Source organism: Ornithodoros turicata, chromosome 1 (genome assembly GCF_037126465.1).
Source record: "Ornithodoros turicata isolate Travis chromosome 1, ASM3712646v1, whole genome shotgun sequence".
Lineage (NCBI taxonomy): Eukaryota > Metazoa > Arthropoda > Arachnida > Ixodida > Argasidae > Ornithodoros > Ornithodoros turicata.
Genome location: NC_088201.1, coordinates 42,592,119 through 42,605,772, shown reverse-complemented (window position 1 = coordinate 42,605,772; position 13,654 = coordinate 42,592,119). Strand labels below are relative to the sequence as shown.

General features: G+C 42.5%; 1 protein-coding gene across 5 annotated transcripts in view; it reads right to left on the bottom strand.

The window, feature by feature from the left end:
* Positions 1 to 1,575: 1,575 nt before the first annotated feature.
* LOC135378109 (uncharacterized) overlaps positions 1,576 to 13,654 on the bottom strand; it is a 41,011-nt gene continuing 28,932 nt past the window's right edge. Inside the window, exons 7-9 of one of the 5 annotated variants that reach the window (XR_010418269.1) lie at positions 12,635 to 12,837; positions 11,937 to 12,036; positions 1,576 to 2,910 (exon numbers count right to left, since the gene is read on the bottom strand). Coding sequence is in view for 3 of the 5 variants with exons in the window: in XM_064610991.1 (XP_064467061.1) it covers positions 12,637 to 12,837 (201 nt within the window). In the remaining 2 variants the exon portion in view is untranslated. Of the gene's footprint in view, positions 2,911 to 8,564; positions 9,022 to 11,340; positions 11,850 to 11,936; positions 12,037 to 12,634; positions 12,838 to 13,654 lie in introns of those variants that run through there. The other 4 variants (XR_010418270.1, XM_064610991.1, XM_064610992.1 and 1 more) reach the window with 4 other exon arrangements.

The following is a 13,654-nucleotide window of genomic DNA, read 5'->3' as shown; positions in this document are numbered from 1 at the left end:
AAAAAATTCGTGAACGAACACCATTTTTTCTTTATTTTGTTCATTGCGCATATCCAGAGACGCCACTTCCCTTCACTCCCAATGTGAGAGGGTGAAGGAGCACAGTGCCGCCTCTTGCGTCCTGGAAAAAGATGAAAAGAAAACAGAAAATGCAACCCGAGATAAGGGCAGTTCCGAAAGAGTCACTCGATGCATTTGTTTTTGTTTTGTTTCCGCAAGTTATTAAAGCTAATCTTCGACGCAGGCGGCACTGTGCTCCTTCACCCTCTCACATTGGGAGTGAAGGGAAGACGCGCCTCTGGAGATGCGTAATGAACAAAATAATGGAAGAAATGGTGTTCCTTCACAATTTTTTTGCGGGCGATCTATAGAATGGATTTTTGTTTTGAAAACGGCTATGGTATCAGGTGACCGAGGGGACCAGATGTTCTCATTGGGACAACTTCGTAGGTTTTATAATTAAAAAGTTAATTATTGAAAGTTAATTAGGACATTGGCTTACGTGTCTGCTGGTGCCCTCCTAAGAAGTGCCCCTCAGCATATGCTATATTGCAATTGATTTCATCTCGAAGTGATATATATATATATTTAAAAAATCTGTTCGCATTTAGCTGGGACACCCTGTATACTGTCGGCCAAAGAATGTTGGCCCAAAGCATGGCAATATTGCTTACATATAGCCGTCGGCCAAACAATATTCCATGAAAGTTGGAAGTATGGTCAACATATTGGCGACAACCGAACAATATTGGATGAAATGGACAACGTGGTCTAGACCAACGAATATTGACTGAAAACTGGTAATATGGTCTACATATTGCCGTCGACCAAATAATATTGGATGCAACTGGGAAACATGGTACTGTGGACAAACGAATATATTGGTTGAAAACTGCTAATATTGTTTACATATATCCGTCAACCAAATAATATTGGATGTAACTGGGCAATATGATGTACACATAACCGTTGAAGAAATAATATTGAATGAACGTGGCCAACATGGGGGGTCTACATATTGTCGTCGACCAAATAACATTGGATGCAACTGGGCAATATGGTCTACATATTGGGCCCATATTGGCTGAGCATTGGGGATACGGGTCCAGTACTGGACCCGTATCGCCAGGATTTTTCCCATACTGTCGGCCCAGGATGCTCAGTGGCGTCCTGAGTAGCTCCTGTAGTGTGGGCATGCGCTACAGTCCTCAACACTGCTCATTCCCGAGATGAAAATCCTACCAACATCCCTGCATGACACCAACTGTATGTCAAAATATCTAATGAAGCTGCAGGTCCGCTGGAACATATGAACAGTCAATCTCAATGAAAGGGTATTCAGTAACACGGCCTGCAACATTAAGTAACATGACATATGGTAAGCTCTTGGAAGTGACATTCGGATACCTTTTTTGTATCTTGGTACTTCGGAGCAAATCGCTTAGGACTCATCCTAGAAAATGCCTACAAATCCCATAGGTTTAGGCATGCAGTATTTCTTTTTTTTCTTTTTTTACATTTTCCTATTTTACTCCGCGAAGTTGAGCTTGATCAGCAAAAATTAGTAAATTGCAGTCCAACTCGGAACAATCACTTTTATTGTGCTTGTACATGCAATGTACATACTTGCTGTTAATCCTGTAAATTAATTGTAAACCCAATACCAAGTAAAAGATACGAGATGTATATCTACAAACATTTTTCATAGTTCGGAAATTCTGATTTACCATGCCATACTAAAATGACATGTAGTTTCATGGATTACAGTCCCTGAAATAAGGTACATGCGTCACTTCCATGAACAAATTGTACAGCATACCATACCTACACATTCATGATATTCATCTCAATACTGAAATACTACCTTGTAAACGCATTTGTATATTTTTGCATCGTCGTAACTAAAGAAAGCTAGATCAATTTCTGTTACATAACCACCATCAAATGCAATGGAGAAAAAAAGCTGAATGATCTTGAAGGAATTATAAAAAATCTCAGACTTTCAACAGAAAGCCCTGATGTAACTTGCAACAGAGCAGGCTGCGTAGCCCTGCACTGCTGCCTCAAATAATGATGACATCAAGCCAATTCCTACATAATGGACAAGTGAGTTTGGCAAAATTAGTATGAATGAGATAACATGAACCTTTGGGTTCTATAGAATTGTGTCTCTCAACCCAGGAATCATTTTGCAAACTGTGCAGAAACCTGGATAGATAGATACCTGATTTCAAATAAATATTACAGCATGCTGTCCAATGGCTCAATTAGAATTTGAGTAAGCACTTTCAGCTTCATAATACATCCTTCCTAGTATGGCCTTCCACAAATCAATCAAACTGGCTTGAAGCTTCATTCAAATGAGCCAAATAAAACCTTGTGTACACCTCAAAAGAGACATTGTTGTGAATGCCCTTTTCCAGAAAAGATGTCAATAAAATTGAAATACAGTAAATGTACATTCTGTCCACAAATGTTCACAATTTCCTTTGAGGAGGTTTTACTGCATAAACAAACAAACAGACCAATTACACCTAATCTATTGTTTGACTGATGCAAAGCATCGTGACTAGGTCCTTACGCATCTGTATCTGTACACTGATATCTTGTAGCTCGTAGGCAGCTCCGTTATGCAGTGTTACATATGTCCAAACAGTTCACTGTCTATCCATACAGTCTGTATGTGCTGGCACTTCAGTCATTCCATGCTGTCCAGGCAGGGCACATAATGCATAGTTTTTGTTTGCTTTTTTTTCTGTCTTTCTCTCTCTCTCTCTCGTTGGGGATGAGGTTAGCAAAAACACTTATTATGCGATCCTGCTAATACACAAGGTGGAAGCAGCTCACAGTACAGTTGCATGCGCAGCACCTGGCAACGTCTTCACATCTCACCTTGCCATATCCCCGACTCTGAAAATGCAACAACACATCAGTATGCAATGACATGTGGCACACTTTAGAAGGTGGCATTGAAAGGGACAGCAAGCAGTAAGACTGCCAAAATCTTGGTAGTCTAACTGCCTTATACCACTTGGAGGGAAAAGGCATTCATATCTCGAGCCTTTGCTGGACAGTTTCTACCTTGCCACAACAAATAAATTCACACATTAATTCACTTAGTTATCCTTTGGAGCTATGGGCATAAAGAACCACAGCTGCTATAGGCACAACTCTTTTCATATGAAGACATTTTTTTTAAGTGCAAACAAATCCACAAACATAGATGAAAGAAAATTATTTATGAATTTCTTGCTTTACCGTCTGACCCGAGAGGTAGACAAATTGCCTCTGCAACATTCAAAAAAGAAGAGCTGCAGTCAGCTGAAAAAATTCTGCATCTCATACTTCAAAGCATTATAGAGTTACTGCAAGCAAGGATGTAATGTGATATCATGTTATGGTGTTAAGAGTTTTGTATTCAGATGACTAGAGCGCGGATTTTCACACAAATGCATCTTTTTTCTCGATATGGTTTAGCATGTGGACAATGAAAAAACACTTTTGGTCTTGTTTTGGGACCCATCAGAAGGGTTCTATGGTGCATATAAATGCATGTTGCGCACGTTATGACATATTTCGCATGAAAGTGCATGAATAGTGCATATTTTGCCATATTTTCAGGTGTGAGACCTCACTACTTCTTTTTTCATGGATAGGTTTGCTGGTTTCGGGACAGCATTGGGTCGTCTTTCGCACAAATTCTGGTCGGAATCGAATATTTTCCATGTTTCGGTGAATTTTTCCATTTTCCATGTTTTTCACATTGAAAAACATTGCATATATTGAGGATTTTTACTGCATATTTAGAAGATTTTTGGTGCATAGTTGTATGCATATTTTGGCAGTTTTTAGTGCATTTTTATCCACACCCTATAGATGACTAATAACGGCTAATTACCTGACATCTTTGCTCAGGTAATCAACTTCCTCCCACAATGCATTGTATGCAACAGAAGCAAGGCTTAAGCTGCCATTACAGACTAAAAAGTATTTCTTTTATTTCCTACGGATTACAAATAAACCTCGCTCGAAAGACTCTGTATGCAAAGTATAAATGCCATCAGTGGACATTACGCAGAAATTTCATTTCCACAAACTTTTGAGAGAACTCGCAAATCTTGATAATCGTTTTGGACTCTTCAAGAGTAGGTGACGTCACCTGGCGTACATCTCCTAGCATGAGCATGTATCTCCACTGTCTGCCCCACTTTGGAAGACAGACAGCAACTGTGGTGGTGAGATGGAAATTGACCTTGGAGGAGAAATATCTGCAGACATGTGGGTAGGTATGGCACGTTATGGCGTCATACTTCTCGAAACTAGAGAGATTAATTCACTAGAGAAACAATATTTTTGGAGAATACAGTGTGAGACATGCATATTGCAATTACATAAATTTGGTAGGAAACTGAAGGCACTTTAAATGTGAAGCACAAATGGGAGCTTAGACCTGATCGATAGAGGACCACCAACACAGACGGATGTTTCCATCAAAACCTGGAGAAAAGGCTCAGGACCAGTATGTGTACAGCTAAACATTTTCAGATAATATTTAGAGGGCAAGAAGAGCGTATGTATCATGGGGTTACGAGTGCACCATCAAGAATCAATGTACCAACCATTGCACCTTCCAGAAAATTTTTCTTATTCATGTTTGTGACCACTGTTCTCAGATCAGCATCTGCTCCTGAGCCAATAAATTGAAGCTGCAGCAAAAGAACTACCACACTATAGGCAAGCATGAAACTGAAAACAAGCTGTTCTGTGGAGAATAAACCAAGCTGAAGCTGGCACGCAAGCAGACAAACACAAAGCTTCCAACGTCAAAGAACACTGAAAGATCGAAATAAGGCAGACGTTGAAAAAGCCAGACAGCAACGAGACTCAAACCCACACCTCTTGATTGTCGACCAAGTGTTCACTGTATGTCGCCTGCCTCGTCTTGTACGCACTTGTGTGTTTCACGAAAGAACATAGGGGAGAATGTGAGATGGGTGAGTGCATGTCCTGTCCGTCAAGACAAGCTCCTGTGACCAGTCGTCGATAGGTTTTTTATTTTTTTATTCCGTGATGAAAGATGGAAGTCATTGAAAAGGTTAGCCAGCTGTAGGACTTGAACCCGCATCTTCTGGATTACCGTTCCAAGGCTCTACCAACTGAGCTAAGCTAACACACCTCCCCAGCTACTTCCAAGGGCGTGTCATCTGACGGGACAAACCAACCACTCTCTCACTCATCCCCCTTTCACTCTTACATTTTTCTTACTCATACACACATTTGTACGACGGGATCGACGCAAGCGGCATCTGTTGAACATGAGAAATTGATGTTCTGAAGCTGGAACACATAGAAAGGACAAATACATACAAATCCTCAAGGTGCCTAAGAAATTAATGATGAAAGATGGAAGTCACTGAAAAGGTTAGCCAGCTGTAGGACTCAAACCCACATCTTCTGGATTACCGTTCCAGTAGATGTGGGTTCGAGTCCTACAGCCTGGCTAACCTTTTCAGTGACTTCCATCTTTCATCATTAATTTCTTAGGCACCTTGAGGATTTGTATGTATTTGCCCTTTCTATGTGTTCCAGCCTCAGAACATCAATTTCTATGTTTTTATTCCGTGTTAGCGCCGTGAAGCAACTGTGGCTATGAGCAGCGTACAGACATTGACAGATAGAGAGAGGACACCAGGAAGGAGTGGGGGGACAGGGGGTTTTCGTCAAGAGGCTGTGTCAGTGTGGCGTAATTAGTAGCACACTTGACCAACAGTCAAGCTGGCTAATAGTAAAAGTCAAGGTAATAGTCAAGTCAAGTCAAGGGGGCTGAAGGTCTGTTCTCTTTTGTCATCCATGACAGACTCTTTGGTGATGCAGTGCCATTTCACAATGACCTGGACAAGCTTCACTGGAGACCAATAGAATTGGAGGGTATGGCATTCGGAGGGCATGGAAAAAGCGTAGTTCGAAAGACGTATTCAAGACACATTCAAGAGCTAGGTTACGGAGGTATTTGCATTTGAACTACAGACGGTACATGGCGAAGGGCTGCAGAAGAGCTTAGTACAGCAACCTAATGATAGAGTTATATCGTTGATGTCCTATAGTTTTCAACAAGCCTTCCCACAGGTGCTACAGGAACAGAAAATGTGACACCTGATGAGAGGTATCAAAAAGATATCTTCTGTGCTCTGTTTCGTAGTCTGCTGGTGAAAACTGACAATTTCCAATAAAGATTAGGAAGCTTAGCCCTCTCAATCCACAAGTGCTTTATGTGACCACAGTTGCCGTTCTTCTGCCCTTCCTCCCGTAAGGTTCAATGTGTGGCCACAGAAAAATCATGAGGGGCCACGCTTCATCAGGTAGAAGGTGTGAAGTTCACCTATACAAGTATATATAGAGTTTACAATATGTCTCGTGCGCACAGACGCGACAAAAAGTTTGTTGGAGGGGGAGGGGGACACACTGAAAAAGAATACAAAACAGAAACAACTGGAAAGCTACCAGTTTTATCACTATTTGACTGTTGGGGGTCAAAGCAGTGGGAAAGGAGAAAGGCAGAACCTCTCATAATGGACACGAAGGTCATGTTGACGCATCTTCGCGCAAAAGCGAAGATGTGTCCTAATGCGAAGATGGCTCCTAATGCACAGCCTCCCTTATGAAACAGGGTTTCGAGCCGTGTTTCAAGACATGTTAAATGTCACTTTATTGCTACTCGAAGGAAGCTCCAAATCAAGAGGTTAATTTGAATGCTTGAATTTCACATTACTGAGGAATCCAATGGTGGTTTACCAAAGTAGTTCAAGCATTCTGATAGTACCCTGCTAGAACTGAAGTCATCATTTTTAGGACGGATTTTCAAGTCATAACGAGATATTGTTTCCCCTATTTTCTGCGAAGAAACAACCATCTCGTGCTACAGCACAAACCAACCATAGCAGAACAGCCCTACGTGACACATGAATGACATGTCATACTGCACCCAGCGGAACAACCAGCGAAATTACAAGGCTGCTGCTGTATCACAGAGAAATGAGAATAAAGCTGCTCCAATGAGAACATTATGAAGCTCAGGTAGAGGAGATCAAACCCCACAATAAGAATTATGAGAAAATAAATGCTGAGGCACAGTGGTAGGGATAAGACTCTACTACAATGTGACTGATACTGTACACGTGGAACATATTCTGAATGTAAAGAGAGAAAGTATAGAGTGGAGCAAGTTGTATGTCAAGTCTTGACAGGGGAAAACCATTGACAAAGAAAGTTTGGTATCTTAGTTGTATGCGCATCTCGCTACAGGAATGCTGGTATTGGAGGAACTTTATTGTGTCACAGTCAGATTCCTACACAGAAAGAAGCTGTTGAGGGCTGATGAGTACAGTCCATCAGTTGAGCAGCACAGTGAGAAGTCGGTGAAATCATATGAAATATGTAATGGAAAGTACATATAATTATTCTAGGAAGAAACTGTATTGAAACAAGGCGGAATTCTAGTGTTACTAGCACTGCCTACCACGATGAGCCACCAGGAAGGAATGCTTCAGAACCAAACAGTAACGAGAGTGCGAGATGCATTGCCAAGGATTACCTATTTACTCGCATATTGGACGCATTCACGTATTGAAGACACCCCAAATTAAGTGCCGAAATGCTGGTACTTTTTGTTCCCCACACAATAAACGCACCATGACTATAGTAGCATGGCCAGATCGTCTTGGGCAGTGCCAGCCAGCGCATCGCACAGTCAGCGAGATGGAGCGCCTTGCGCCAGAGCAATGAACGACGAATACAACAGACAGAGTATTATTTCGTCCACGGTTGATAGAACGGGAGACCATTTTATGTGGGAGAATCGTGACGTTTGATTCTGGGGAGATCGCCACGGATATCTTGGAATAAAACGGGAGTTAAGTGTACCTTAAGTGTTGGGTTTCAATTTTCACCCATATATTGAACGCACCCCCTCAATGGCGCAATGTTTTGGGGTGAAAAATGTGTGTCCCATACGCAAGTAAATGCGGTATTATCACAGTACTTATGTAATCTGGCAGACATGCGGAAGTTACTCGACAAAAGGAACTCGTTACCAGTTAAGTTACTGTGCAAAGAATGTTAAGTTACTAACAAAGTTACAGGAAATGAAAATGGGCTTGAAGTTCCTAAGCTACTTTAGAAAAGTAACAAGTTACTTTCAAGCTACTTGCTAGCTAATATAGACTTTCTAGTTCTTGACATTTCTATAATTAATTTGAATTTTGATCTCACAACGGGCGGTGCAAGACGTTTTGTGCAAATAGTTTTTATTTATACATTTGATGTGACAAAAAAAAGGAGTGTACTTTTATGTGCGGTTTTTAGCGAGGCATTTGATGATTTTGATCTCGTAGTAAGGTTCCTGAATGGAGCACGAAGCAGACATTGAAAACTGAGGTTCCATATGAGTTGTCTTCTACACACATTTCATAGAACCCCACCAAGTAGTAATCTTAGTACACAGTACCCTCGGTCATTATAAATGAACAGCTCGTTGCTATGATGAAATTCACCAGAGTTTCCTAATGTACGACCAAATCATAATTTTATTTAGTTATACATACTGCAGCCTTGTTAAGGCTATGGCAGGAGCAGGCGTGCATGGTACAGAATATCCTTCAGGAGAGGGGGGATATATTTAATGGAGAAAACAAAATGGGAAAGGTTAGCCATACTAGAGGCTTGCGATTTTGAAAAACAAAGACAAACAAAACACAAGAGGAAAAAGCAAATGAGAAACAGAGACACAGAAAATTATAGTAGGAAGAGTCTTGTGAGCACCAGGAATTTAATTCCACCACCAACTTCATTTAAAGATGATGATTGGGAAGTTTCATTGGGAAGTTTCATCACCAGAGGCGATACTATACCAAATTGCTGGCGGTAATGTGGTGAAATGGAATAATGACTTCCACACACACAAAGGAGACGATGATGGGATGGGGCTGACACCAGCCAGCAGGCCTGACACTGCCCCAGTGCCAACTGTATAAAGATGGAAAGATGATGATAAACCAATAAACATATTGTGCATAGGGAAAATATATATTTAAACACATCTATGCACGGGCTGAAGGGCACAATACGTATTCAGAAAATGCGCACTTCATAGTGGAGAAGGCCCCACAAAATTGAAGTATAACGAGGAATTTAAAGTGATCTGTTTGTTGGCAATTAAATGAAGGTACTTCAAAAGCTTGTCGCTTACTAAGCGGCATTAAATTTGTAGCGTTTACCGCGCAACAACAGGAAAGCAGAGTCAGATGCACCATGCATGTACAGTGCTGGAAAAGTGTTTATGAAACATGCTCCGGCGCATTCCATCCTCGGAGTGACATGCTAGCAGCGAATGGGACCGTATGGCTTCACAGACATGTGCCTAGGTAAACCAGTCACCTGTTTGTAAGTCCGTAAGGTACCATTCGCTGCTAGTGTGTCACTCTGAGGAAGGAATGCGCCGGAGCACGTTCCATAAACTTTTGTCCAGCACTGTAAGAAATCGCGCACACGGCTATCGTCTCATTAGAGAGGGAGGACGCAGCTTGCGATATTTGTATACCAGAACTGAACAAAAGGAGCTTCGAATGTACCCCAAGTTACTTTGACAAAGTTACCGAAAAAAGGAACGAGTTCCTAGAGTGGTTACTGGAGCTCAAGAGCAACGAGTTAAGTCAAAAGTTATCGAAAAAAGTAACTTAGTTACAGTAACTTGTAACGAGTTACCCCCCAACATTGTAATTTGGTATGATCAGAAATAAGGAATACCACAAATGACACAACATTACACACATATGGTAAGGTCAGGAACATATTTCAGTATGAACTGCTGTTGCAAATCAGCAAGCAGTCGCCTTTGAAAAAGTTCCTGTACTGTCTAGCTGTATGAATTTTTGTGCTGGCTTGGTTCAATGTAAAATAACCATTAATACTAGTGCTGAGTTCTGCTTGTAATTCAGGGTCATAAATCACTTGAATTGCTACAAACCTCCACTCATGGGCCAGGCTTACTGCTAGGAATACAGTTACCGACCAGCTTTTCGACTTAGAAGCCAAAATTGGTCCCAATTACCAAGCAGATAGAATTTTAAATCAAAGACAAAAAATTCACTTCTTTGCAAAGCTTTTATTTGAATATTCCAGGTGGCTTTGAAGAGCTGTCAATGTGTGCGCTTCGCAACACAAGCATAAGGCAACTCTTATGGGAAATTTTTGTAAATGTAACGTAACTGCTCTCTAGAATGCCAAGCATGTTCACTGGAGGAAGTAGTCCACAGTTGGCGGCTGTAGTTAGCGACCATAGTTAACAGGGGAGCGCCCCTGCAACACTGAGTTGCTTCTACCAGCTTCTCACCATTAGTATGGCCTTACTTACTGCTACAGTGTCATGCTTCAGCGCATGCCGTCACCATTTCAATTATGCAACCAAAGACGCTGTTGATGCAATTTGTATACATTGTGGGTGCTGGGCACATATTGACATCGTAAGAGTTTGAATTGCTGTGGTGTCATGAGCTTCGTCCACAACTGACATGCCGACCGTGGTGACATTTTCCCCACTTGCTGTCAAGGGCAGTAGGTTGACAACTTACATTGCCCACATTTGTAAATCCATTGGAAGTACATGTGTCAAGTGGATCAGATGAGCACATGTACCTAAGCTCTGCCTCTGTGCACTTGCAAGCTAAATACAGGCTTCAGCGAATATGTTGCATTTGTGCATCCACGGGCAAAGCAGCCCAAAATATTTCAAGTGCACCATTTGTTGTCTCTCGAGAGAAGTTCCAGTCGCCAGAAGTTCAAGCAGAAGTGAATACTAAGGAATGGGCCAACGTATTGGGTTGGAAATACCATGGTTCTGTTAGGAAGGGAGTTGCCTCAGGACAGAAGCCGCCGATATTTCGAACAGAGACTGTTCTTCTTCTGGGCACCGTCCTCATCATTGGCATGGTATTTAAAGGGTTAGGTGTGACGTGTTTAAAGGTTCATGCGAATTGTGGGTCAACAGCCCGGAGGGAAGAAAGGTTCCGTACAGGCTTCTATGGCCGGAGTGAATGGCTGCTTTGTTAGAGTGTGGAGGGGATTATGTGAACGTTAATCCCCTCCACACTCTAACAAAGCAGCCATTCACTCCGACCGTAGAAGCCCGTACGGAACCTTTCTTCCCTCCGGGCTGTTGACTCACAATTCGCATGAACCTTTAAACACATCACACCTAACCCTTTAAATACCATGCCAATGATGAGGATGGTGCCCAGAAGAAGAACAGTCTCTGTTCGAAATATCGGCGGCTTCTGTCCTGAGGCAACTCCCTTCCTACATACTACCGGTTCGCTGGATTTCTCTACCCATCTACATGGTTCTGTTAGGCATTTGATGGTGTCAACCTTGTCCAAAAAATCAGAACGTCAATATTTTGGGGGATGAAATGATTCGAAGCTGTACTATGTAAGCCACGAGGAAACACTGCTTCCTCGAACACTGTAGCCTAGTTGATCCTGGCATACTAACATGGTTCAGAGAGCAAAAGTTACCATGTTTTCTAGAATGATACGTCCTACCGTAATCCACAAAAAATTGTATCACTAATGAAATAGTATATGCTACATATTACAGTGCAATTTCGTTAATTCAAACTTCCGCATAATTCAAACTAAAGCTTGGGTCCTGTCAAAGTAATGCGTATCTGAATGAGGAAAATGCCTGGTAATTCAAACGCACGAATGTGTGCAATGGTTTATTCAAATGAGATTGCACAGCCGCGACCCGCTTGTACTCCGGTCAGCACACTTGCGGCTCGCCTGGTTGAGGCAATTCTTATGCCAGAGGAAAGAAGAGCAGAGAATGAATCATCGTAATGGTATGCACAAATGCAGTTACGAAACGATAACAATATCGCTTACTCGTGGTCGTCAAAGCAAATAAGCCTAGCTTATTTTAAGGGGATCATGACCCATCCTGTTGACTGCGCAGGACACGGGATATGACAGCACGCTATTTGTCCTGCGAAGAAAATATATTGACGCCGTGCTGGAGCATGTGAGAAAGCTGCAAACAATGTCAATTCAGTCGCAGGTGAAGAGACAAACGTAAGTGTAATATTTTACACCTACATTTACACAGTACACAGTAAATAAATAATTTTGACTATGAATGAGCCTATTCTAATTCCGGCATCGTGTGACCGCAAGGTTGCATCAATGCTTGGCGAGCCATGACACATCTCCAATGTTGCTAGTATGCGCTGCCAGTGTATCAGACCCTCATTCAGAGCAACTTCCTTTAGTTCGAACTCCACTTTATTCGAGCAAATTTTCGGTGCCCTTAGAGTCAGAATTAACGGGATTGCACTGTACAAAGTCATTAACAACTTGCGCTCCAACAACAAACAAACACTCTAACTATTTACAACCCTGGAAAAGAACGGTACACACCAGGGAATAGCCCAACAGAAGGCAACGGAGCATCTAATTTGGATATTAATCCCAGTGTGAAATTCACTGCTGGTGCAGCACATGAATATCACAGAGGGATTTAAAAACCTGTGCTAGAAGCTGGGCCATTTTGAGAAGTTTTTAACATAAGCTGAATAGAACAGTACCATCATCCACTTTCCAGCGCATGCCACGGAGAATTAGAAGGGTCTGTTAGATCCAGAACGCTGTTCATGGCGTAACGGAAGGTCCATAAACGGGCTGTTCGCTCAAATGCACTTCTGTCATCTTGATATAGGTGGCCCACTTCAGGTTCCATGCACACATGGCAATAAGGATCTGTCAGCAGCGACTGGATGCTGATCAGCACCTGAAGAATGTCATTATGACAGTTTCAGGGATATAAGAATCACATCCGTAGACCTAAACAACATACAAAAGTCGTGCCCGTTTATTACGATCTTCGATAGAACGATAACTCCGATATTGCGGTTCGAATTGCTGGTTCCCGTCAGCTCTCCTATTGAACTACATGTAAACAAAACATCGATATAACGATCGCCGCGAAAGCGCTTGCTCGCATATTGCGATCGGAATTTTCCCGGTGGCCGGTAAAACGAGTGAAAATTAGAAAGCAAGATTGCACCACTTCACTGAAAACAAATTACACTGGCATTTTTAAGAGCATTCGCCTCCGTGCGCGCTAAAGTGAGAACGCAGTGCGTTTATCCGCGCATGACTGCCGGGGATTAGATGCGTGCGTTGTAAGGCACGCGACTTCGAAAGCGCGGAAGGGGCTCGCGCGGAGTGGAGAACGTTGTTCCCTCTCCACATCGTCCTCTCGTCTTCAAGCTTTTTTTTTTCTTCTTGTTTTGGTGCGTGCCGAGACGCTTTTTGACGAGGAAAGACGCGTGGCTCGACCCGACGTTGCATGCGCTTTACGGGTTTTGTACTGGTGCAAAACCGCGTTGTGAAGTACCGCGGCTTCGAAAACATGTATTGGCAGACAGTTGCGTGTCGCCATCCAAACACGCGTCGACGGATTACCCGTGGCGGAGGCGCATTCTGATGGACCACGCAGTCCCGATCGTGAGAACGATGACGACTACGGCATTGGATGACGAGCAGTGGACGAGGTCGTCGATCTCAAAAGGTGCGGCGCCTCACACGATATCGGCGGTTATGTT